General features: G+C 42.7%; 1 protein-coding gene across 5 annotated transcripts in view; it reads left to right on the top strand.

The window, feature by feature from the left end:
• Positions 1 to 23,785, top strand: part of ppp2r5ca (protein phosphatase 2, regulatory subunit B', gamma a) — a 263,516-nt gene that overhangs the window by 174,064 nt on the left and 65,667 nt on the right. For all 5 annotated transcript variants that reach the window (XM_038776761.1, XM_038776753.1, XM_038776778.1 and 2 more), the window contains 2 exons: positions 1,505 to 1,635; positions 7,674 to 7,733. In XM_038776761.1, the coding sequence (XP_038632689.1) occupies positions 1,505 to 1,635; positions 7,674 to 7,733 (191 nt within the window). The remainder of the gene's footprint in view (positions 1 to 1,504; positions 1,636 to 7,673; positions 7,734 to 23,785) is intronic.

Below are 23,785 nucleotides of genomic sequence, written 5' to 3'. Positions count from 1 at the left end.
GCAAACTAATTTGCTGGGTTTCTGGTACCAGAACAGCTTTTGAGCAAATATATACCATGGGATATTTAATCAGAACAGGCAGATTGACTTCACCTAAATAATGACCCTCTGCTAACATCATGCACTCAGTACACCACTCAATCAGCTTAGATGAGGAGTTCCGGTTCTGCAGTGGACCTGAATCCACAACATTCTGATTTGGAGATGAAAGTGCTACCATCCAAGCTGAAATGGAACCTGGGTCACCCCCCACAACCCAAAAGATGTGCAGGCTAGGTGGATTGGACACGCTAAATTGCCCCTTAATTGGGGAAAAAATTATTGGGTACTCTAATTTTTAAATAGAAATGGAACCTGATTTCTGAAGCAACGATGATTCATGATAAATAGCCTGTTTTCAGTGTTGTATGAAGTATGAATTGGAAAGGCCATTCAATCCACTGAGCCATTGTCAGATGACACTGCAATTGTTATTTCTTTTTACTTTATAATTTTAAGAGTGCCCTAGGGACCAATTCACCTACCCTGCGCATCTTTGGGTTGTGGGGGTGAGACCCACGCAGACACTGGGAGAATGTGCAAACTCCACACGGACAGTGACCCGTAGCGAGATCGAACCCGTGAGGCAGCAGTGCTAACCACTGGGGACACTGCAATTAATAGGAACATGCATCCTGATTTATTTATCTCCAGATATTCATGAATAACTAGGTGAAATTTCAGAATTTGAAATTTCCACAAGTTGTAAGTTAATCTAAACAAATTCTGGATGTCGCCGATATCGCAATCAATATTTCAACAGTTTTACCCCAATTCTAAAGACTAGACTTTGTGCAATAAAATATTACATCTGCCTTCAACCCTGGAATTTGAGCTTAATCTCTCATTAAATTCTTTTTTGTGATTTAAATGAGTTCATGGGCATAGTATTAACCTCTTTTGTTCAGGGTCTATCGTGCATTCTCAACTATAGATTGGTAATGTTCTTCTAATCTCTACTCTGAATTACCCGCGTTTTCAGCATTTAAAAGCTTTTGTTCACCTCTTGTTGGATGCAAACAAACCAAATGCTTCTCTTATTAAGGATTTCCACTGTGTCAAAAGCACAATGCCCAAATAGCATTGCATGCAGTTTCAGATTGCAGTTTTGCTCATGAATTACATTCTTGGAGTTTCGATATCTATACTAACATGATTAAACTGAGCAATTTGCATAAACTGGATGCACTTGATTTCCTGTTATTCTAGCCCCCCCCCCCCCAAATAACCTGGGCATGTAATTGAGGGGGAAAAATTATATTGTTCATTGTGCAAAATAGCCCTCCAAAGTGTCACTATAGTCTGCCTCGTAAACTAACATTGCCTGTCCTATTTTCCAACCAATAAAAGTTGTACTGTAGTTCTTATCTGGCTGGGATTATGTTTATCTTTCAAGCTAATTCTGGCTAGGATTGTGTTTATCTTTCAAGCTAATTCTAACACTTTTTGTTTTCTTTTTCAACAGCTGTTAGAATTATTTGACAGCGAAGATCCACGTGAAAGAGACTTTTTGAAAACAACCCTGCATCGCATCTATGGAAAATTTTTGGGCCTAAGAGCTTATATCCGAAAACAAATCAATAATATATTTTATAGGTGTGTATACAAAATGCTATTTGTGTAAATTTGCATTCTGTATTTTTGGTTCAGTGGGTTGTAATTTTTTAAAGCGGAATATTAATTATTTTTGAATGTGTAAGAAATGCAGGTAAGGAAAGCTATTCATTGCAGTCACTTATCTGTCTAGAAACGTGTAGCGGGTATGTGGTGTTCCTTCTCCTTCCATCGCAACATTCAACTGTTCCTTAAATAGTTCTAGGGTTTTCATTTCCAAGTCTTTTCTCTGAAAAGGAACTTGCTGTAGCCCTAAATGTACCTTTTACATTTTGAGCTTTTTGTTCTACTCATGGTTTAGCCTCAAATTTCATGGATTTACATTTTCAATGCGATTTATCAAATACCTCCTTTATGGTAATTTTTCAGTAACATACATCTTGGTGGCCAGAATTGGATAAAGTACAAGTAGTATGATCTGACCAGAGCAGTTTTCAATTTGACTATGATTTTCTGTTTGGCCATTCGAGGCCACATTACCCATTTCTACCTGCATTGGGAAGGTGGTCTTGGACCTTTTCGTTGAACACTACAGTCCATAGAATACCTATAGTGCAAAAGGAGGCTATGCCGACATTCCAAAAGAGCACCTAACCTGCACACCTTTGGACAGATGGTGTTCCCACGATGAAGAATAAGGTATTCCAGGATATTAATCCAGCAGCAATATAAATTTGCACATTCGAATGTGGCTTGGAGCAGAGCTGTTCCAACTACATTGTTATTTTTATAATCCAACAGCAGAGATTACAGGAGAGAGAGAGAGATGCCTCCTGTCAATCTCGTATATTGGAACCACGGTGCGCTGGTATTGGATATTAGCAGGTACTGATCAAACAAGCAGTTCTGTGTTGTATGATATTGAATTTCTTGAGTGTCATTGCAGCTGCTCTTAACCAAATGAGTGGCAAGTATTCCATCACATTCCTAATTAAAGCTGTAGATCAGAGAATTGAGGCATACCCAGAGTTACGTAGATTAGCACAGTCTGCTCTCTCGCGTTCAGGCTGAGGAGGTTCCAGAGTACTATTACATTGAGAAGGGAGTACTGATGAGGAAGTGGAGCGATCCTCACAGATCTACGGATGGGGATGGTTATCAGACAGTGATACCGCCCAAATTTCGTAGGGAAATGCTACAGGTGGCGCGAGATACCATGTAGTGTCATGTGGGAATTCCGAAAACCCAGGCATCAGTCAAAAGGCAATTTCCCTCACCAGGATTGCATAAGACTGTAGTGTAATTCTGTAGAACCTGTCAGATAATAGGTAAGCCACAACATATGATTAGACCAGCATCTTTGATACCCATACCAGTGTTTGAACAACCATTTAGTCTGGTAATGGTAGATTGTGTCAGACTATTAAAATAAAGGCAAGATCTTGGTACATTCTTAAGGTCATTGATATGGCCACCAAATGTCTGGAAGCTATACCTCAAGAACAATTACAGCTAAGGTAGTAGTGAAAAAGTTGACGCAGTTCTTCACACGCTGTGGCCTGCCCTTAGACTTACAATCTGACCAGAGTTCTAACTTTTTATGTCAAATATTTTTCAGGGCATAATTTGTAGTTTTAGGTATCGAGCATAGAACATAGAATAGTACAGGACAGGCCCTTCGGCCCTCAATGTTGTGCCGAGCATTGTCCGAAACCAAGATCACACTATCGCACTCCCTGTCATTCTGGTGTGCTCCATGTGCCTATCCAATAACCGCTTAAAAGTTCCTAAAGTGTCCAACTCCACTATCACAGCTGGCAGTCCATTCCACACCCTAACAACTTTGAGTAAAGAACATACCTCAGACATCCCTCCTATATCTCCCACCCTGAATCTTGTAGTTATGCCCCCTTGTAACATCTACATCCACCCGAGGAAATAGTCTCTGAATGCCCACTCTATCTATCACCCTCATCATCTTATAAACCTCTATTAAGTTGCCTCTCATCCTCCTCCGCTCCAAAGAGAAAAGCCCTAGCCCCCTCAACCTTTCCTCATAAGACCTATCCTGCAAACCAGGCAGCATCCTGGTAAATCTCCTTTGCACCCTTTCCAATGCTTCCACATCCTTCCTATAATGAGGTGACCAGAACTGCACACAATACTCCAAATGTGGGCTCACCATGGTCATGTTTAGTTGCAGCATAACCCCGCGGCTCTTAAATTCAAGTCCCCTGTTAATAAACGCTAACACACTATAAGCATTCTTCACGGCTCTATCCACTTGAGTGGCAACCTTCAGAGATCTATGGACATGAACCCCAAGATCTCGCTCTGTTCCTCCACATTCCTCAGAACCATGCCGTTGACCCTGTAATCCGCATTCAAATTTTTTCTATCAAAATGAATCACCTCACACTTATCAGGGTTAAACTCCATCTGCCATTTTTCAGCCCAGCTCTGCATCCTATTAATGTCTCTTTGCAGCCTACAACAGCCCTCCACCTCATCCACTACTCCACCAATCTTGGTGTCATCAGCAAATTTACTGTCCTACCCTTCAGCTTCCTCCTCCAAGTCATTAATAAAAATCACAAATAGCAGAGGATCCAGCACTGATCCCTGTGGTACACCGCTGGTAACTGGTCTCCAGTCTGAAAATTTTCCATCCACCATCAACTAAAGGTGCATGCACACTGGGAAAGGGATAGTAGATAGTCGGTTACATTTTCTGTCAGTTTAATTATAGTGTACATAATAAAATTTTCTTGTGTTTTTAAGCATGTTTATTGGGCTCAACTAAGGACCTTGGGTATTTTAAATCTTCATGTCAAGTTGGGCTGGAATTGACTGTGCACTAGCCATGGGTGGGTGTCATGACAATATGAAGTGAACTGAATTGACTGTACTTTGGTATTTATGATGGGCCCATCCAGCGGAAACCAAGTGGGATTGACCACTCAAAGATAAATGCAAGCGGTTCAGCCTTGTATTTTGTACTCAAATCCTAGGATCCTAGGGGCGACTTGATAGAGGTTTATAAGATGATCAGGGGAATAGATAGAGTAGACAGTCAGAGACTTTTTCCCAGGGTGGAACACACCATTACAAGGGGACATAAATTTAAGATAAATGGTGGAAGATATAGAGGGGATGTTAGAGATAGGTTCTTTACCCAGAGAGTAGTGGGGGCATGGAATGCACTGCCTGTGGAAGTAGTTGAGTCGGAAACGTTATGGACCTTCAAGCGGCTATTGGGTAGGTACATGGATTAGGGTAGAATAATGGAGTGTAGATTAACTTCTTCTTAAGGGCAGCACGGTAGCATTGTGGATAGCACAATGACAGCTCCAGGGTCCCAAGTTCGATTTCGACTTGGGTCACTGTCTGTGTGGAGTCTGCACATCCTCCCCGTGTGTGTGTGGGTTTCCTCCGGGTACTCCGGTTTCCTCCCACAGTCCAAAGATGTGCAGGTTGGGTGGATTGGCCATGAAAAATTGCCCTTGGTGTCCAAAATTCTATGATTAACCTAGGACAAAAGTTCGGCACAACATCGTGGGCCGAAGGTACTGTTCTGTGCTGTATTTCTCTATCTCTATCTAACTATCATATTTGTTAGTTGCCCAATTGTTTATCAAAATGGACTAATGTGGTAGCACTACTGAGTTTTGCTATTACCTGTTGGTTGTGGAACCATTTAGCTGTTTCTATAGCTTGAAATGTTTGGTGTTTGGGGTGTAGATGAAATTGCGGAACAACTTTACTAACTTTGTGGGTTATTCTAAGCCATGCGTAGTATTAAACCATGATTGATTTTATTTTATTTATTATTGTCACATGTATTAGTGTACAGTGAAAAGTTTTGTTTCTTGCATGCTATTTAGACAACACATACCGTACATAGGGAAGGAAGGAGAGACTACAGAATGTAATGTTACAATCATAACTAGGGTGTAGAGAAAAGATCAACTTAATACGAGGTAGGTCCATTCAAAAGTCAGATGGCAGCAGAGAAGAAGCTGTTCTTGAGTCGGTTGGTACGTGACCTCAAACTTTTGTAACTTTTTCCTGACAGAAGAAGGTGGAAACGAGTATGTCCAGGGTGCGTGGGGTCCTTATTTATGCTGGTTGCCTTTCTGATTAGGTTGGTCTCCTGACATGATTGTAATCAAGAATTTAGGCATATGGCAGGTCGAGCTATGGTGTTAATCTGTTCACTTAACAGCTTCCAAATCTTTCCTTCGACTATTCCACTTGGCACAATGGTAATGCCATACAGTGGAGGTGAAGCTTTGTCTCCCAGTACTGTGTGGTGGACACTTGTATCTGTGGCAATAAGTTGTTGATTAGGTTGGTTTCCTCGGACTCAGCTTGGGAGCCATGCATTCCGGATTGTGTGGTGGTACAATCAAGTTGCCCTTGATGATGAAGATTGGATTCCCATACCCACAATGTATATTGTGACCTTGTGTTCTTCAGATTGCCTTCCAAGTATGATCAGTGTGAAGGAGAGCTGATTCACCATTTAAGGAAGTGTGATTGGTGATCAGCATGGGTTTTCTTTGACGGTTTTACCTGAAGCCATGATATTTCATGGAATCCAGAATTAATGTTGACTTTGTTTTGCCACCCTCGCCAGACTACTTTTACATCTGATGGGTAAGAACATAGCCAGGGAAATTGACTGAAAAGAGTAAATTATATTGGGATGTTCCTTTAATCCGTAGGATGCCCTATCAACTTGGGAACCAACCTCTTAGCACAGTGGTTAGCACTGTTGCTTCACCACTCCGGGGTCCCAGGTTCGAATCCCGGCTTGGCTCACTGTCTGTGCGGAGTCTGCATGTTCTCCCTTTGTCTGCATGGATTTCCTCCCGGTGCTCCAGTTTCCTCCCACAAGTGGCTTTTCACAGTAACTTCATTGAAGCCTACTTGTGAAAAGCTATTATTATTATTACTACAAGTCCCGAAAGACATGATGTTAGGTAATTTGGATATTCTGAATTCTCCCTCTGTGTACCCGAACGGGCGCCGGCGTGTGGCGACTAGGGGCTTTTCACAGTAACTTCATTGCAGTATTAATGTAAGCCTACTTGTGACAAAGATTATTATTTAGTGAATGGGGCTTTTCAGCATTGATTAGGATAGGATTGCCTTACTTTTATTCTGATGCAGTGCTGTTCAATTCTCTTATTAAACATTGTTGTGATGTTTCCACATGTGCTCTGACAGCACCCAGCTTTATCTTCACCACCACCTCTCTCTATACCTATACTGCCGCAGACTGATTTGTCCAATATTCAATACTGGATAACCAAACATTTCTTCCAATTAAATTTAATTGTCATGGTCAATGATGGAACTAACTACAAATTACAGGTGGGCATTAATAAACTCGCAAAATGGACACACAGTTGGCAAATGAAGTTCAACACAGATAAGTTTGAGGTAGGAAGTGGAGTGGTCACTTGACACTTGGAAGATGTGAATTTTGGTGGGGTAGAGGAACAAAAATCTCAGACTACGAATGCATCAATCACTAAGCCAGTATCAAACTTTGGTTAGATCACACACCCAAGGTGCAATCCAAGTTGCCATATTATACAAAGATAAACGGCACTGGAGGGGATGCAGAGAAGATTTAAAAGTGTGGTACCAGAAATGTGTGGGTATACATAGGAAGGGATTGACTGGCTGGGATACATCTCCTTTGAAAAATGAAGGCTGAGGGATGACCAAACTGAGGTCTTTTAAAATTATGAAAAGCTTTTATAGCGTGTATACAGAGAGAGCGCGCTTTCTTTTGGGGTGGCCATCAACATAAATTAGCCGTCATGAAATCCATGACGGACTGGTAATTCGGAAGAAATGTCTTCATCCAGAATGTGGCACTACTCATTACCGCAAGGAGTGAGTGGGATTTGAACTCCTGATCTCTGGATTACAGTTAGTGCTATACCATACAAACTGGACAACCTCGTCCAACATAATTTGGTATTCTGGTTTTTAAATTTAGTTGATAAGATTAAATTTTCTAACATCTTTCTGAATATTATATTGTGATTCTTTATTAATCCTAGGTTTATTTATGAAACCGAACATCACAATGGTATAGCAGAACTGTTGGAAATTTTGGGAAGGTGAGTAGTTGTTATTTCTTTCAGAAGTAGTTTGGAGATATTTGAATTAAAATTTTTCATAATTGGTATTATTAACATGATTCTATTTTTCCAAAAGAATGGATATTTCAAAGTATTGATTGTAATCACCATGACTACCAGAGAAGAGAGTACATGGTTTTGATCATAGCTTGTTTGAGCAGAAGTTTTTTAAAAATAGGTCTGTGGTTTGTCTAGAGGAAATGTAACTAGGTTGCGTCTACTGTTTTGCTCCCATGTGGTAATGCATTTGAATTTATATGTGCTTGTGATGAGGTTTATTATTTAAGTAGGTGTTTGCATTAGCAAAAGATCTTGACCTGTAATCTGCTCTTGAATGTAGATAAGATCTTTGAAAGCACTAGCTGTACTATTCAGTTAACAGCAAAAAATAAGTGCATTGTATTTGATGCAGACGTAGCCAAGAACTACACTGACAGAAAATGAGTGATTTTAGCATCTTTAAAAATGCTAAAAGGTGCTGGGTAACAATACTAGAAGATGTAATCTGAGAGGTTTATAAAGTATTTCTAAACCAAAGTTGACAAGTAACAATTTAAAAATTATCTCAGAAAAATAGTCAGCGGGAAATTGAGGAGCAAATATGCAAGGAGATTGCAGGTGGCTGCAAGAAAAATAGGGTGGTAATAGTTGGGGACTTGCTTTCCCAGCATTATGGGCTTGGATGAAGAGAAATTTGTTGAGTGTATTCAGGAGGAATTTCACATTCAAGTATGTGGATGGCCCGAATAGAGATGGGGTAAAACTTGACCTCCTCTTGAAAAATGAAAATCGCTTATTGTCACGGGTAGGCTTCAATGAAGTTACTGTGAAAAGCCCCTAGTCGCCACATTCCGGGGAGGCTGGTACGGGAATCGATCCGTGCTGCTGGCCTGCTTGGTCTGCTTTAAAAGCCAGCGATTTAGCCCAGTGAGCTAAACTTGGGAAATATGGAAGGGCAGGTGACGGAATTGTTAGTGAGGAATCACTTTGGGACCAATTACCATAATTCTATTAGTTTTAAGACAGCTATGGAGAATGATAGGTCTGGCCCAAAAGTTAAAATTCTAAATTCGGCCAAGGCCAATTTTGATGGTATTAGACAGAAACTTTCAAAATTTGATTGGGTGAGTCTGTTGGCAGGCAAAGAGCTGGCTGGTAAGTGGGAAGCTTTGAAAAGTGCATTAACCAGGGTTCAGGGTAAGCGCATTCCTTTTGAAGCGAAGGGCAAGGCTGGTAGATGTAGGGGACCCTATATGTCTCGGGGATATTGAGGCCCTGGTTAACAAGAAGAAGGAGGCATATGACATTCAGAGGCACCTAGGATCGCCCTTGAAGAGCATGGAGGATGTTGGAGTAGAGTTAAGGGAGAAATCAGGAGGGGAAAAAAGGGGACATGAGATTTCTTTGGCAGATAAGGCAAAGGAGAATCCAAAGAGGAGAATACAATACTTAAGGAGGAAAAGAGCAACTAGGCAGAGAGTAGGGCCTCGTATGGATCTACAAGAGATGGGTGAGATCCTAAATGAATATTTCTCTTCAGTATTTACTGTTGAGAAAGGCATGGAAGTTAGGGAGCTTGGGGAAATAAATAGTGATGTCTTGAGGAGTGTGCATATTACAGAGGAGTTGCTGGAAGTCTTAAAGCGCATCAAGGTAGATAAATGCCCCGGACATAATAAAATTTATCCCAGGACTTTATGGGAGACTAGTGAGGAAATTGTTGTCCCCTGAGCAGAGATATTTGAATCGTCAACAACCACAGGTGAAGATTGGAGGGTAGCAAATGTTGTGCCTTTTATTTAAGAAGGGCTGCAAAGAAAATCCTGGGAACTACAGACCGGTTAACCTAACATCTGTGGTGGGTACGTTGTTACAATGTATTCTGAGAGACGAGATGCATGTGAGACAGGATGCACAGGCATTTAGAGAGGTAAGGACTGATTAGGGACAGTCAGCATGGCTTTGAGTGGAAAAACATGGGCGGGATTCTCCCGTACCCAGCGGGGCGGGAGGTCCCGGTGGCACAGAGTGGCGTGAACCACTCCGGCGTCGGCCCATCCTAAAGGTGTGGAATCCTCCGCACCTTCAGGGGCTAGGACGGCGCCAGAGTGGTTTGCGCCCACCGGCCGGCGTGGAAGGCCTTTGGCACCGTGCCAGGCGGGGCCAAAGGGACACCACCGGCCGGCGCGGGTCAGAGCACGCGCGGGAGCGTCAGCGGCTGCTGATGTCATCCATGCGCGGGGGTGGGGGGGTTCACCTTAGCGCCGGCCATCGCAGAGGACCGCATGGCTGGCGCATAGGAAAAGAGTGCTCCCACGGCACAGGCCCGCCCGCGGATCGGTGGCCACCGATCGCGGGCCAGGCCAATGTGGGGGCACCTCCCCGGGCCAGATCGCCCTGCGCCCCCGCCAGGACCCCGGAGCCCGCCTGCGCCGCCAGGTCCCGCCGGTAAGGGACCTAGTCCAAATTACGCCGGCGGGACCTGCATAGAACGAGCGGGACATCGGCCCATCGCGGGAGGAGAATCGTCGGGGGGGAGGGGGCTGCAAGCGGCTGGCGCGGCGCGATTCCCACCCCTGACAAATCTCCAGTGCCGGAAAATTCGGCAGCCGGCAGGGGCGGGATTCACACCGCCTCCCGGCGATTCTCCGACCCGGCAGGGGGTCGGAGAATCCCACCCCATGTCTCACGAATTTGATTGAGATTTTTGAAGGGGTAACCAGGAAGGTAGATGAGGGCAGTGCAGTCAATGTTATGTATATGGACTTTAGCGAGGCCTTTGACAAGGTAACACATGGTAGGTTTTTGCAAAAGGTTAAATCTCACGGGATCCAGGGTGAGGTGGCCAATTGGATACAAAATTGGCTTGACGACAGAAGAAGGTTGGAGAGGGTTGTTTTTCAAACCGGAAGCCTGTAACCAGCGGTGTACCTCGGGTATCCGTGCTGGGTTCACTGTTATTTGTTATTTATATTAATGATTTGGATGAGAATTTAGGAGGGATGGTTACTAAGTTTGCAGATGACATCAAGATTAGTGGCATAGTGGACAGTGAAGAAGGTCATCTAAGATTGCAACGGGATCTTGATCAATTGGGCCAGTGGGCCGATGAATGGCAGATGGAGTTTAATTTAGATAAATGTGAGGTGATACATTTTTGGTAGACAGACTCCATTAATGGTAGGATGTTGGTGAGAATTATAGAACAAAACAATCTGGCATACAGGCTCATAGTTCCTTGACATTAGAGTCACAGGTGGACAGGGTGGTAAAGAAGATATTTGGTATGCTTGATTTCATTGGTCAGAACATTGAATACAGGAGATGGGCTGTCTTGTTGCAGTTGTACAAGACATTAGTAAGGCCACACTTGGAATTCTGTGTACAGTTCTGGTCACCCTGTTATAGAAAGGATGATATTATAAAACAAGAAAGAGTACAAAGAACAATACAGCACAGGAACAGGCCCTTCGGCCCCCAAGCTTGTACTGGTCATGATACCATCCTTGACCAAAACCCTCAGCACTTCCTAGTGCCTTATCCCTCTTTATACCCATCCTATCCATGAATTTGTCGAGATGCCTTTTGAACGTTGTTAATGTATCTGCTTCCACAACTTGCCCTGGCAACGCGTTCCAGGCACACTCTGTATAAAAATCCTGCCTCGCACAGCTCCTCTAAATTTTGCCCCATGGACCTTAAACCCTAGTGACTGACCCTCCACCCTGAGAAAGAATGCCTGCCCATCCACTCTATCCCTGCCCCTCATAATCTTGTAGACCTCTATCAGGTTGCCCCTCAACCTCTGTCGTTCCACTGAAAACAGTCCGAATCTATTCAGCCTCTCCGCGTAGCTAACACCCTTCAGAACAGGCAACATTCTGGTAAACCTCCTCTGCACCCTCTCCAAAGCCTCTATATCCTTCTGGTAGTGTGCCAACCAGAATTGTGTGCAATATTCCAAGTGCGGCCTTACTAAGGTTCTATACTCTGTGCCCCGTCCAATGAAGGCAGGCATTCCATATGCTTTCTTGACTACCTTGCTCACTTAATATTTAAGAGGGGCTGTTTAGCACACTAGGCTAAATCGCTGACTTTGAAAGCAGACCAAGGCAGGCCAGCAGCACGGTTCGATTCCCATAGCAGCCTCCCCGAACAGGCGCCGGAATGTGGCGACTAGGGGCTTTTCACAGTAATTTCATTGAAGCCTACTCGTGACAATAAGCGATTTTCATTTCATTTTTATTTCACTTGTGTTGCCACTCTCAAAGATCTGTGGACCTGTATGCCCAGATCTCTCTGACTTTCTATATTTCCTAAGAATTTTGCCATTTACTGTATATTCCCCCTCTATGTTAGACCTACCAAAATGCATTGCCTCACGTTTGTCTGGATTAAACTCCATTTGCCATTTCTCTGCCCAAGTCTCCAACCTATCTATGTTCTGCTGTATCCTCTGACAATCCTCAACGTTATCTGCCAATCCACCAACCTTGGTGTCATCTGCGAACGTACGAATTAGACCAGCTACTTTTCCCTCCAAATCATTTATGTATACTACAAATAAGAGGACCCAGCACCGATCCCTGTGGAACACCACTAGTTACCACCTTCCAATCAGAAAAATGCCCTTCTACTGCTGCCATCTGTGAACAAGCCTGTTCTAAATCCACCTCGCCACCTTACCTCTGATCCCGTGTGACTTCACCCTTTTGTACGAGTCTGCCATGAGGCACTTTGTCAAAGGCTTTATTGAAGTCCATGTAAACAACATCCACTGCCCTCCCCTCCTCAATCACCTTTGTCACCTCCTCAAAAAAGCAACCAGGTTAGGCACAACCATCCCTTCATAAAACCATCGCTAAGAGTCCATTTGTTTCCAAATGGATATAAATCCTGTCCCTGAGAATTCTCTTCAATAATTGATCTACTACCGCCGTGAGGCTCACCAGCCTATAATTTCCTGGATTATCCCTGCTACCTAAACAGCGGTACCACATTAGCTATTGTCCAGTCCTCTGGAATCTCACCTGTAGCCAATGAGGATACAAAGATGTCAATCAAGGCCCCAGCAATTTCCTCCCTTGCTTCCCTCTGTATTCTGGGGTAAATCCCATCCAGCCCGGGAGACTTGTCTACTTTAATGTCTTTTAAAACCCCAACGCCACCTCCTTTTTGATGTCAACAGGACCCAGACTATCCACACACCTTAGCCAAGAATCATCTTCCACAAAGTTCTTTTCTTTGGTGAACACTGATGCAAAGTACTAATTTAGTACCTCGCCCATTTCCTCTGGCTGAACACACAGATTCCCCCACTGCCCTTAAGTACTCCAACCCTTTCCCTGGCCACCCTCTAGCTTTTTACATATGAATAAAATGCTTTAGGTTCACCTTAATCCTACTTGGAAAGTACTTTTCATGACCCCTCCTAGCCCTCCTAATTTCCTGTAAGTACCTTCCTACTTTCATTATACTACTCGAGGGTTTTGAATGTCCCCACCCTTCTCGATCTTTTTCTTTTTGACGAGGTTCACAATATCCCTTGTTATCCAAGGCTCCCTAAACATCCCATATTTATCCTTCATTCTCTCAGGAATGTGACTTTCCTGAATCCTAATCAATTGTCGCTTGAAAGACTCCCACATGTCCAATTTTGATTTACCCTTCAACAGCCGCACCTAATCAAATTCCTGTCTGATGTTATCGGAATTTGCCTTTCCCTGTTTAGCACCTTAACCTGAGGGTTACCCTCATCCCTAACGAAAAGTACTCTAATACTTACGGAATTGTGGTCACTACTCCCAAAATGTTCCCCTACTGAAACCTCAATCACCTGTCCAGGCTCATTTCCCAATACCAGGTTCAGTACTGCTCCTTTCCTAGTTGGACTATCTACATAATGCATCAAGACGTCTTCCTGGATACACCTTACAAACTCTGCCCCATCCAAGCCCCTAGCACAAAGTGAATCTCAGTAAATATAGGGGAGGTTAAAATCCCCTACCAGAACAACCCTGTTACTTTTGCACCTATCCAAAATCTCTCTACCTATCTGCTCCTCTATCTTTCGCTGGCAGTTAGTGGGTCTATAATAAACCCCCAACATTGTGATTTCCCCCTTGTTCCTGAGCTCTACCAGATTGCCTCATTGTATGAGCCCTCCGAAGTGTCCTCCCGCAGTACAACTACAATATTTTCCTTAACCAGTAATAGAACATAGAACAGTACAGCATAGAACAGGCCCTTTGACCCTCCATGTAGTGCCGAGCATTGTCCGAAACCAAGATCAAGCTATCCAACTCCCCGTCATTCTGGTGTGTTCCATATGCTTATCCAATAACCGCTTGAAAGTTCCTAAAGTGCCCGACTCCACTATCACAGCAGGCAGTCCATTCCACACCCTAACCACTCTCTGAGTAAAGAACCTACCTCGGACATCTCTCCTATATCTCCCACCCTGAATCTTGTAGTTATGCCCCCTTGTTAACAGCTATATCCATGCGAGGAAATAGTCTCTGATCGTCCACTCTATCTATCCCCCTCATCATCTTATAAACCTCCATTAAGTCGCCTCTCATCCTCCTCCGCTCCAAAGAGAAAAGCCCTAGCCCCCTCAACCTTTCCTCATATGACCTATCCTGCAAACCAGGCAGCATCCTGGTAAATCTCCTTTGCACCCTTTCCAATGCTTCCACATCCTTCCTATAATGAGGTGACCAGAACTGCACACAATACTCCAAATGTGGGCTCACCATGGTCATGTTTAGTTGCAGCATAACCCCGCGGCTCTTAAACTCAAGTCCCCTGTTAATAAACGCTAACACACTATAAGCATTCTTCACGGCTCTATCCACTTGAGTGGCAACCTTCAGAGATCTATGGACATGAACCCCAAGATCTCTCTGTTCCTCCACATTCCTCAGAACCCTGCCGTTGACCCTGTAATCGGCATTCATATTTTTTCTATCAAAATGAATCACCTCGCACTTATCAGGGTTAAACTCCATCTGCCATTTTTCAGCCCAGCTCTGCATCCTATTAATGTCTCTTTGCAGCCTACAACAGCCCTCCACCTCACCCACTACTTCACCCATCTTGGTGTCATCAGCAAATTTACTGACCCACCCTTCAGCCCCCCCTCCATGTCATTGATAAAAATCACAAATAGCAGAGGACTCAGCACTGATCCCTGTGGTACACCGCTGGTAACTGGTGTCCAGTCTGAAAATTTTCCATCCACCACCACCCTCTGTCTTCTATGTGATAGCCAGTTACTTATCCAATTGGCCAAATTTCCCTCTATCCCACACCTCCTTACTTTCTTCGTGAGCCGACAATGGGGAACCTTATCAAACGCCTTACTAAAATCCATGTATACGACATCAACTGCTCTACCTTCATCTACACACTTAGTTACCTCCTCAAAGAATTCAATCAAATTTGTGAGGCAAGACTTAGCCTTCACGAATCCGTGTTGACTATCCCGGATTAAGCTGCATCTTTCCAAATGGTCATAAAACCTATCCTTCAGGACCTTTTCCATTAACTTACCGACCACCGAAGTAAGACTAACTGGCCTATAATTACCAGGGTCATTCCTATTCCATTTCTTGAACAGAGGAACAACATTCGCCACTCTACAGTCCTCTGGCATTATCCCCGTGGACAGTCAGAACCCATGATCAAAGCCAAACGTTCTGCAGTCTCATCCCTTGCCTCCAAAAGAATCCTTGGATATATCCCATCTGGGCCAGGGGACTTGTCGACCCTCGGGTTCTTCAAAATTGCTAATACATCTTTCTTCAGAACATCTACCTCCTCCAGCCTACCCCCCTGTATTACACACTCATCCTCCAAAACATGGCCCCTCTCCTTGGTGAACACTGAAGAAAAATATTAATTCAATGCCTCTCCTATTTCTTCTGACTCCATGCACAAGTTCCCACTACTGTCCTTGACCGGCCCTACTCTCACCCTGGTCATTCTTTTATTTTTCAAATAAGAGTAAAAAGCCTTGGGGTTTTCCTTGATCCGACCCGTCAAGGACTTCTCGTGCTCCCTCCTAGCTCTCCTAAGCCCTTTTTTTAGCTCATTCCTTGCTACCTTGTAACCCTCAAGCGACCCAACTGAACCTTGTTTTCTCACCCTTACATACTCTTCCTTTTGACAAGTCATTCAACCTCTTTTGTGAACCATGGTTCTCTCACACGCCTATTTCCTCCCTGCGTGACAGGGACATACCTATCAAGGACACGCAGTATTTGTTCCTTGAACAAGCTCCACTTTTCATTTGTGCCTTTCCCTGACAGTTTCTGTTCCCATCTCATGCTCCCTAATTCTTGCCTAATCGCATCATAATCACCCGACCCCCAATTATAAACCTTGCCCTGCCGTATGGCCCTATACCTCTCCATTGCAACAGTGAAAGGCACCAAATTGTGGTCACTATCTCCAAAGTGCTCTCCCACAAACAAATCTAACACTTGCCAGTGAGGCTAGAAATAGGAGGATAGCAGTAATGCTACTCCCCATCCCTTTTACATCCCCCTCTATCTCTCCTGAAGCATCGATATCCTCCAACATTCAGCTGCCAATCCTGCCCTTTAACCACTTTTCTGTGACAGCCACAACATCATAGTTCCCAGTACCTAATCAGTGCTCCAAGTTCATCTGCCTTACCTGCTATACTTCTGGCGTTGAAATAAATACACTTCAAACCACTGCGTTTGAGCAGACAGAGTGATGTTGCTGTTCTTATTTTTGTTCTCTATTTCCCTTTAAGTAATTACATCTTCTAAGCTGACACTCTGGTTCCCATCCCCCTGCCATACTAGTTTAAATCTTCCCGAGTGACTTTAGCAAACTTCCCAGCCAGGATATTGGTGCCCCTCCAGTTTAGATGCAACCTGTTCTTCCTGTACAGGTCCCACCTATCCCGGAAGAGATCCCAATGGTCCAGAAATCTGAAACTCTCCCTCCTACGTCACCAGTTTAGCCATGTATTTAGCTGCATTATCCTCCTATTTCTAGCCTCACTGGCACGTGTCACATGGAGTAATCCTGAGATTACAACCCTCAAGGTCCTGCTTTTTATCTTACTGTCGAACTCCCTGAACTCCTTCTGCAGGACTTCATCGCTCTTCCTGCCTATGTCATTACTACCTATGTTTACTACGACCCCTGGCTGTTCACCCTCCCCCTTCAGGATGTTCTGTGTTCGCTCAGAGACATCCTTGACCCTGGCACCAGGGAGGCAACATACCATCCTGGAGTCTCTTTCACATCTACAGAATCACCTATCTGTGCCCCTTACTATAGAGTCCCCTATAACTATCGCTCTCCTGCACTTTGCCCCCCCCCCCCCCCCCGCTGAGCAACAAAGCCAGTTGTGGTGCCACTGTTCTGGCTGCTGTTGTTCGCTCCTGATAGGCTATCCCCCTCAACCATATCCAAAACAGTATACTTGTTCGAGAGGGGGCAGCCACAGGAGTGCAGAAAAGGTTTACTCGGATGCTACCGGGACTTGATGGTTTGAGTTATAAGGAGGCTAGATAGATACACTGGGACTTTGCTCATAGGAGGCTTGGGGGTGATCTTACAGAGGTCTATAAAATGAGTGGCATAGATAAGGTAGATAGCCAACATCTTTTGCCAAAGGTAGGGGGAGGGCATAGAGGGCACAGGTTTACGGTGAGAGGAGAAAGGTTCAAAAGGGTCAAGAGGGGCAATTGTTTCACATACAGGGTGGTGAATGTCTGGAATGAGCTGCCAAAGGCAGTAGTAGAGTGGGTACAATTTTGTCTTTTAAAAAGCATTTAGACAGTTATATGGGTATAGAGGGATCTGGGCCAAATGCAGGCAGTTGGGACTAGCTTAGTGGTTAAAAACTGGGCGGCATGGACAAGTTGGGCTGACGGGCCTGTTTCCATGCTGTAAACCTTTATGACTAAGAGCACTTGTGCTTACTTGAGAGAGAGGGGGGGGGGGGGCGCAAGAAGGCAAAAAGTTGAGATTTGCTATAATAACTCAAAAGAAAACAAACTCGGGGAAAATAATCCTGTAATTCTTAAAAATAGAATCTTGTGAAATAAATTTTGGTGTTGTATTTTGTGTAATTTTATATTTGGGTATAGAATTAAATACACTAGACAAATATTCTCAAAACATTTTATTCTGCGCATTCTTCAAAATTCTTCCTGCATTAAGGAAGCATAAAAATCTTGCTTTTTTTCTCCTTATTTTCGTTAATTCCTTGCAAGAAATCTGTTTCCTTGTTCTAGATTCTTTGGCTAAATTGAATGTGAATCAACATTCCTTCTAATATTTTCAAATTAGCTACCTAATCTAATTTCAGAGGAGGTGATCAGAAAAAGAAGTCATAATTTTAAATAGGAACAGAAAATGGGAAATGCTCGGGCCAGGTAGCATCTGTGAAGAGAGAATACAGTTAACTTTCAGGAGATTAATTGTCACACCCCTTGGATGGAATCTCTAACCACGAAAATCTGAACATGTGCAACTTTTGGACAGTTGCTATAATGAATAAAATAAATAAACAATGTCAAGTGAACAAATTGAGGTTATTAACAGAAGGCCAGAAGGGTTACAGTAACCTTTCATCAGAACTGGATTAACGGAACTGGAAGAAATTGTAACCGGTATTAAGCAAGTTCAGAAAGAGAAAGAAGGGAGGGAGGAAAAAAAGAACAAATGGCAATTTCCAATCAGGTGACAAGCAGGTGAGATTAAATGACAAAAGGGATGAGCCTGCAAGACCAAGGAGGGTGGTAAAAGGACAAGCAAAAGATTAATTTTGTTCCTTCCTCCCTCTCCCTGTCTCCATACTTGTTTAAAAAATACTTTCTCCGTAGCATTTTCCTGTTCTCATGAAAGTTTTATGATGCATTCATGCTCAGTACTTTATTTTCCAAAACTTTCTAGCCCAGTAGTGGTAAGATAACATTGTAAAGAAATAAGCGGTGTGTATTCTCACATACTGCTACTACATATCTGAAATCACCCGGTGGATCTAAAGTGAGCTCAAGGTCATTTCATGTAATTATTTCAAGCAATTGCTATGAATGGCAAGGGAAGTCATTCAGCTTTCACCTATGTAAAACATTTGCCTATCTGCCTTACTGGAAACCAAACAAATTGATAGTTGAGAAAATATGAATGAAATAATCAACATTTTCTGTTGTTCTTGCCACTGAGCATCAGCGATGGTTGGAGTGAATATGGATGGGGTGCCAATCAAGTACTCTCCTTCATTCTGGGTGATGTCAAGTTTCTTGCGTTGTTGGAACTGCATTCATGCAGACAAGTGGCGAGTATTCCATCGCACTCCTGCCTTGTAGATTGTGGACAGGCTTCAGGGAGTCAGGAAGTTAGTTATTTACCGCAGGATTCCTTGGCTTTGACCTGCTCTTGTAGCCACAGTATTTATATAGCTCGTCCAGTTCAGTTTCTGGTCAATAGTAACCTCTCAGGATATTGGTAGTGGGGAATTCAGCAATAGTAATTGTAATTGCACATCATGGGGAAATGGTTAGGTTCTCTTGTCATTGCTGGCACTTGTGTGGCATGAATGTGAGTTGCCACCTGTCAGCACAAGGAAGGCTCCCAAGGCAACTCCCTCCCGACAGTATACCATTGTGCTGCCCCCTCTGCTGGTTCTGTCCTGCCGATGGGACAGGACATATCGAGGAATGATGATGGTGCTTCTGGGACTTTATTTGTAAGGTATGATTTAGTGAGTATGACTGTTGTCAGGCTGTTGCTTGACTAGTCTGTGAGACAGCTCTCCCAATTTTCGCACATGCCCCAGATGTTAGGAGGACTTTACAGGGTTGACGTCGTTGAGTTTGCTGTTATCATTTCTGGTTCTTGGTCAATGCCCGATGGTCCATCCAGTAGTATTCCATATTGACTTATTTTTAATGGTTTTGTGTTTAATGGATTGATGTGACTAGGCCATTTCAGAGGGCAGTTAAGAGTCGACCACATCAATATAAAGACAATTAGTTAAAACATTAAATGTTAATTCATGCAGGAGACTTTAAAAATATATATAAATAAAAATGTAAACCTGCAGTTGGCTCATTATCAGCTTCTCGCTTAACTCTTAAGATTTATTAAAATTGAAGAACCCAGGTGTATTATTGTGGTTACTATTGTTATGGGCCAGGGTTTAGAGAACCCCAAAGTGTATCATGGAGTTCACCTGACCCACAACTTTTACTAGATTGTGGTATGGGGACCACACAGCACACTCTACAGGTGTGGTACAGCAGAAATCAAAGTATTTGCAAAACAATGTTTATTCTGTGAACTCAAAATTAACCTTTTTAAAACATACAGTGAACATCTTAGCAACATCAATTCAAATACAACCCCCAAAGAATACAACACTAAGTAATCCTTAAGCTTTCCTTTTAACATCCATAAGACATTAAAAAAACAACCTTTTAACAGAAGCACAACAGGTTTAAATTCACTACCGAGAACAGTTATCACTCTGAATTCACCAAATGACCAAGAGATGGTCTTCACATGACAGAGTGAATAACATTACACATTCTCTGGCTGGCTGCAGCTCCAACACTGAAACAAAACCAAAAAACACAGACACACCCAAACTTTTCTCAAAGTGAAACTAAAAGCTGACAGACAGCCCAGCTACACCAAGGAAAAAATAAATAAACCATCAACTTCAAGATGGTTTCATTTTTCACCTTTTCCTATCCTTTAAGAAATGCACACAGTAAATATACATTTCCGTTCAAAAAACAAACATACACAAACCCGTATAATAATATAGTCCATTTTGTTTTTGTTCTTCTTCCTCCAACTGGAATCCTTCTCGATTGGCAGTCTCTTTGGACAAGAAGGTCTCTGCACGATCCATCTATTTCTCTATGCCTCAGCATGTCTCTTTAAAGTCAGATACTTTTAGTTCAATCTGATCACAGAGTCCCTTGTAATTCTCCAACACAGGGGCATTGGTTATCACAGCTTTCAGGCCTTCAAATGCCTGTTGAAACTCCGCTATCCACTGACGCTTTCGACGTTTCTTCACCAAGTCCATCAGTGGAGCAACTATGCTACAAAAGTTTTCACAAATGTTCGATCAAATCCACTCATGCCAAGAAAGCGCGTTATTTCCCTTCGTCTTGAGGGTTTTGGAAACTCCTCAATAAGTGTTGGTTTCACATCCTGTGTGATCATTCGACCCTGTCCAATTGTATGGCCAAGGAAAGTGACTTGGGCTTATCCAAATTCACTTTTGGCTAGATTTATCATCAAACTCGCCTCCTGAAGTCAATTGAATAACTCCATCAGATGTCTTAAATATTCTTTCCATGTCTGGCTGAAAATTACCAGATCGTCTGTGTATACCGCACAATTGGGTAATCCTGAAACGACTTTGTTAGTTAACCGTTGAAATGTGGCTGGGGCGTTTTTCATGCCAAATGGCATAACTTCATAGCTTTGAATTGGTATTGACCATCTGGAGTCACAAAAGCTGATATCTCCTTCGCCCTTTCGGATAAAGGTACCTACCAGTAACCTTTAAGTAAATCCAGTTTGGAAATAAAAGCTGATTGCCCCACTTTCTCAATGCAATACTCCAAACGTGGGATAGGATAAGAGTTCCTTCTTGTAACTGCATTAACCTTTCTATAGTCCACACATAACCATTGAGTACCCTCTGGTTTTGGTACCATCACTATGGGTGAGCTCCATTGGCTGCAACCCACTTCAATAATGCCATTTTTAAGCATACTCTCAAACTCTTTGTTAACCTGTGCCAATTTTAAAGGGTGAAATCTATATGGATGTTGTTTGATTGGAAAAGCATTTCCCACATCTACATCATATATAGCCATTTTAGTATTTACCAATTTATCTCTACAAACTTGCCCATGTGATATCGGGTCAGTCCGTTTTTCCTCTGGAAGGTAACTCAACAATTTACCCCAATTTGTAAGAACATCCTCGTTTTCCAATTTAATTTGAGGTGAGTCAAATTCAAAGTCATCTGGATTTGGCCTGTCATTTTGAGTTAGAATCAATAAAACCTCCTCCTTTTTCTCTCCTTCCCTTTCAAAGTACCTTTTAAGCATATTCACATGACACACTTGGTGAGTGTTCATACGACATAATTCACCTCACTTAATTTCCTTTCAATCTGATAAGGTCCACAAAACCTTGCTTTTAAAGGTTCACCTACCACTGGTAACAATTCTCCACTGGCAAAACTACGAACTTTGGATTTCTTGTCCGCTACCCGTTTCATCACATGTTGTGCAATTTTTAAATGCTGTCTAGCCAATTCATCTGCTCTATTTAATCGTTCCATAAAATTTGACGCATAATCCAATAATGTAATTTCCGACTGCTCAGTCACCAATTTTTCCTTTTTCAGTTTAAGTGGTCCTCTTACCTCATGACCAAAAATTAGTTCAAAAGGACTGAATTTGGTTGACTCATTAGGTGCATCCCTAATTGCAAACAGTACGAATGGAATTCCTTTATCCTAATCTTCTGGATAATCGTGACTATAAACCCTTAATGTCTGATGCCACCTTTCTAATGCTCCCTACGATTCTGGATGGTACACAGTTGATTTAAATTGTTTTATTCCTAATCTATCCATAACTTCTTTGAATAACCTTGAGGTAAAATTCGATCCTTAATCCGATTGTATTTTTGTGGGTAGTCCATATCTAGTAAAGAATTTAAGTAACTTCCACAATCTTTTTAGCTGTAATATTACGTACTTGAATGGCCTCTGGAAACCTAGTAGACACCTCCATTATAATCAAAAGATATTGATTCCCATTTTTCATTTTAGGAAGCAGTCCTACGCAATCAATTAGGACCCTTGTAAAAGGTTCCTCAAATGCTGGAAATGGTATTAAGGGCGCTGGTTTTATCACTGCTTGAGGTTTCCCTATCACTTGACATGTGTGACATGATTGACAAAATTTAACTACATCTTTATGTAGTCCAGGCCAATAAAAATGTTTTTGTATTTTAGCTTCAGTTTTTCTTACTCCCAAATGACCTCCCACTGGTACCTCATGTGCAACTCGCAATGCCTCCTTTCTATACCCTACCGGCAATACTACTTGATGAATTTCTGCCCACTTTTCATCCGCCTGCATATGTAAAGGTCTCCATTTTCTCTTCAAGACATCACTTTTACAGTAATAACACTCTGGTATACACTCAAGATTCCTCTTCCGCATATGCTTTCTGATGCATCGGTTTTATTTCTACATCTTTCTGTTGTAACTCTGCCAATTTTCCTGAACTAAAAATATCTCACCTCCACCTGTTCTTGTTCTTTTTCAACCATCTGATCAAAACTCGTTTCTGATAATTGCACTTCAACTACATCTTCACTCTTTGATTTCTCCTCTTGTCTTAACCTGTGACTTTGCGAACTTGTTACTACACAATCCGGAAAAATCCCAGGATATTCGTCCTTCAACAACTTGGCTGTTTGATTTTCCACTGGCCTCTCAACCACAGTAGGCATCACTCCACCTGTGATCCAGCTATATCATCACCCAAGATAAACTGTATTCCTGGACAAGATAGTTTCTCTATTACTCCTACTACCACTTCACCGCTCTTCATTGGACTTTCCAATCTTACTTTATATAGTGGAACACTACTCTTCCCGCCCTGAATTCTACATATTACCACCTTTTCTGGCAGAATTCTTCCCAAACTACATAAGTTCTCATCTCTTACCATTAAAGATTGACTAGCTCCCATAATCTCAAAATTGTGACTTCATTACCTGTTCCTCCTGATACACATGAGTAAACTTTACCCACACAAGTAAATTCTTTAAAGACATCTGGCAACTTCTTATCAATCACCTCTTGATCAGGCTGTACAATCTTTTGCACCTCCTTCGCTTCACTTGGGCTTTCCTTTAACAAACAACACTGTCGTATCCTGTTTTACATATCAGCCTTCCCAGTGCTTTTCTTCGACCACCAACACTGTGA

The sequence above is a fragment of the Scyliorhinus canicula genome, chromosome 2 (genome assembly GCF_902713615.1).
Source record: "Scyliorhinus canicula chromosome 2, sScyCan1.1, whole genome shotgun sequence".
Taxonomy (NCBI): Eukaryota; Metazoa; Chordata; class Chondrichthyes; order Carcharhiniformes; family Scyliorhinidae; genus Scyliorhinus; species Scyliorhinus canicula.
This window is presented reverse-complemented; position numbering and strand designations above follow the sequence as displayed.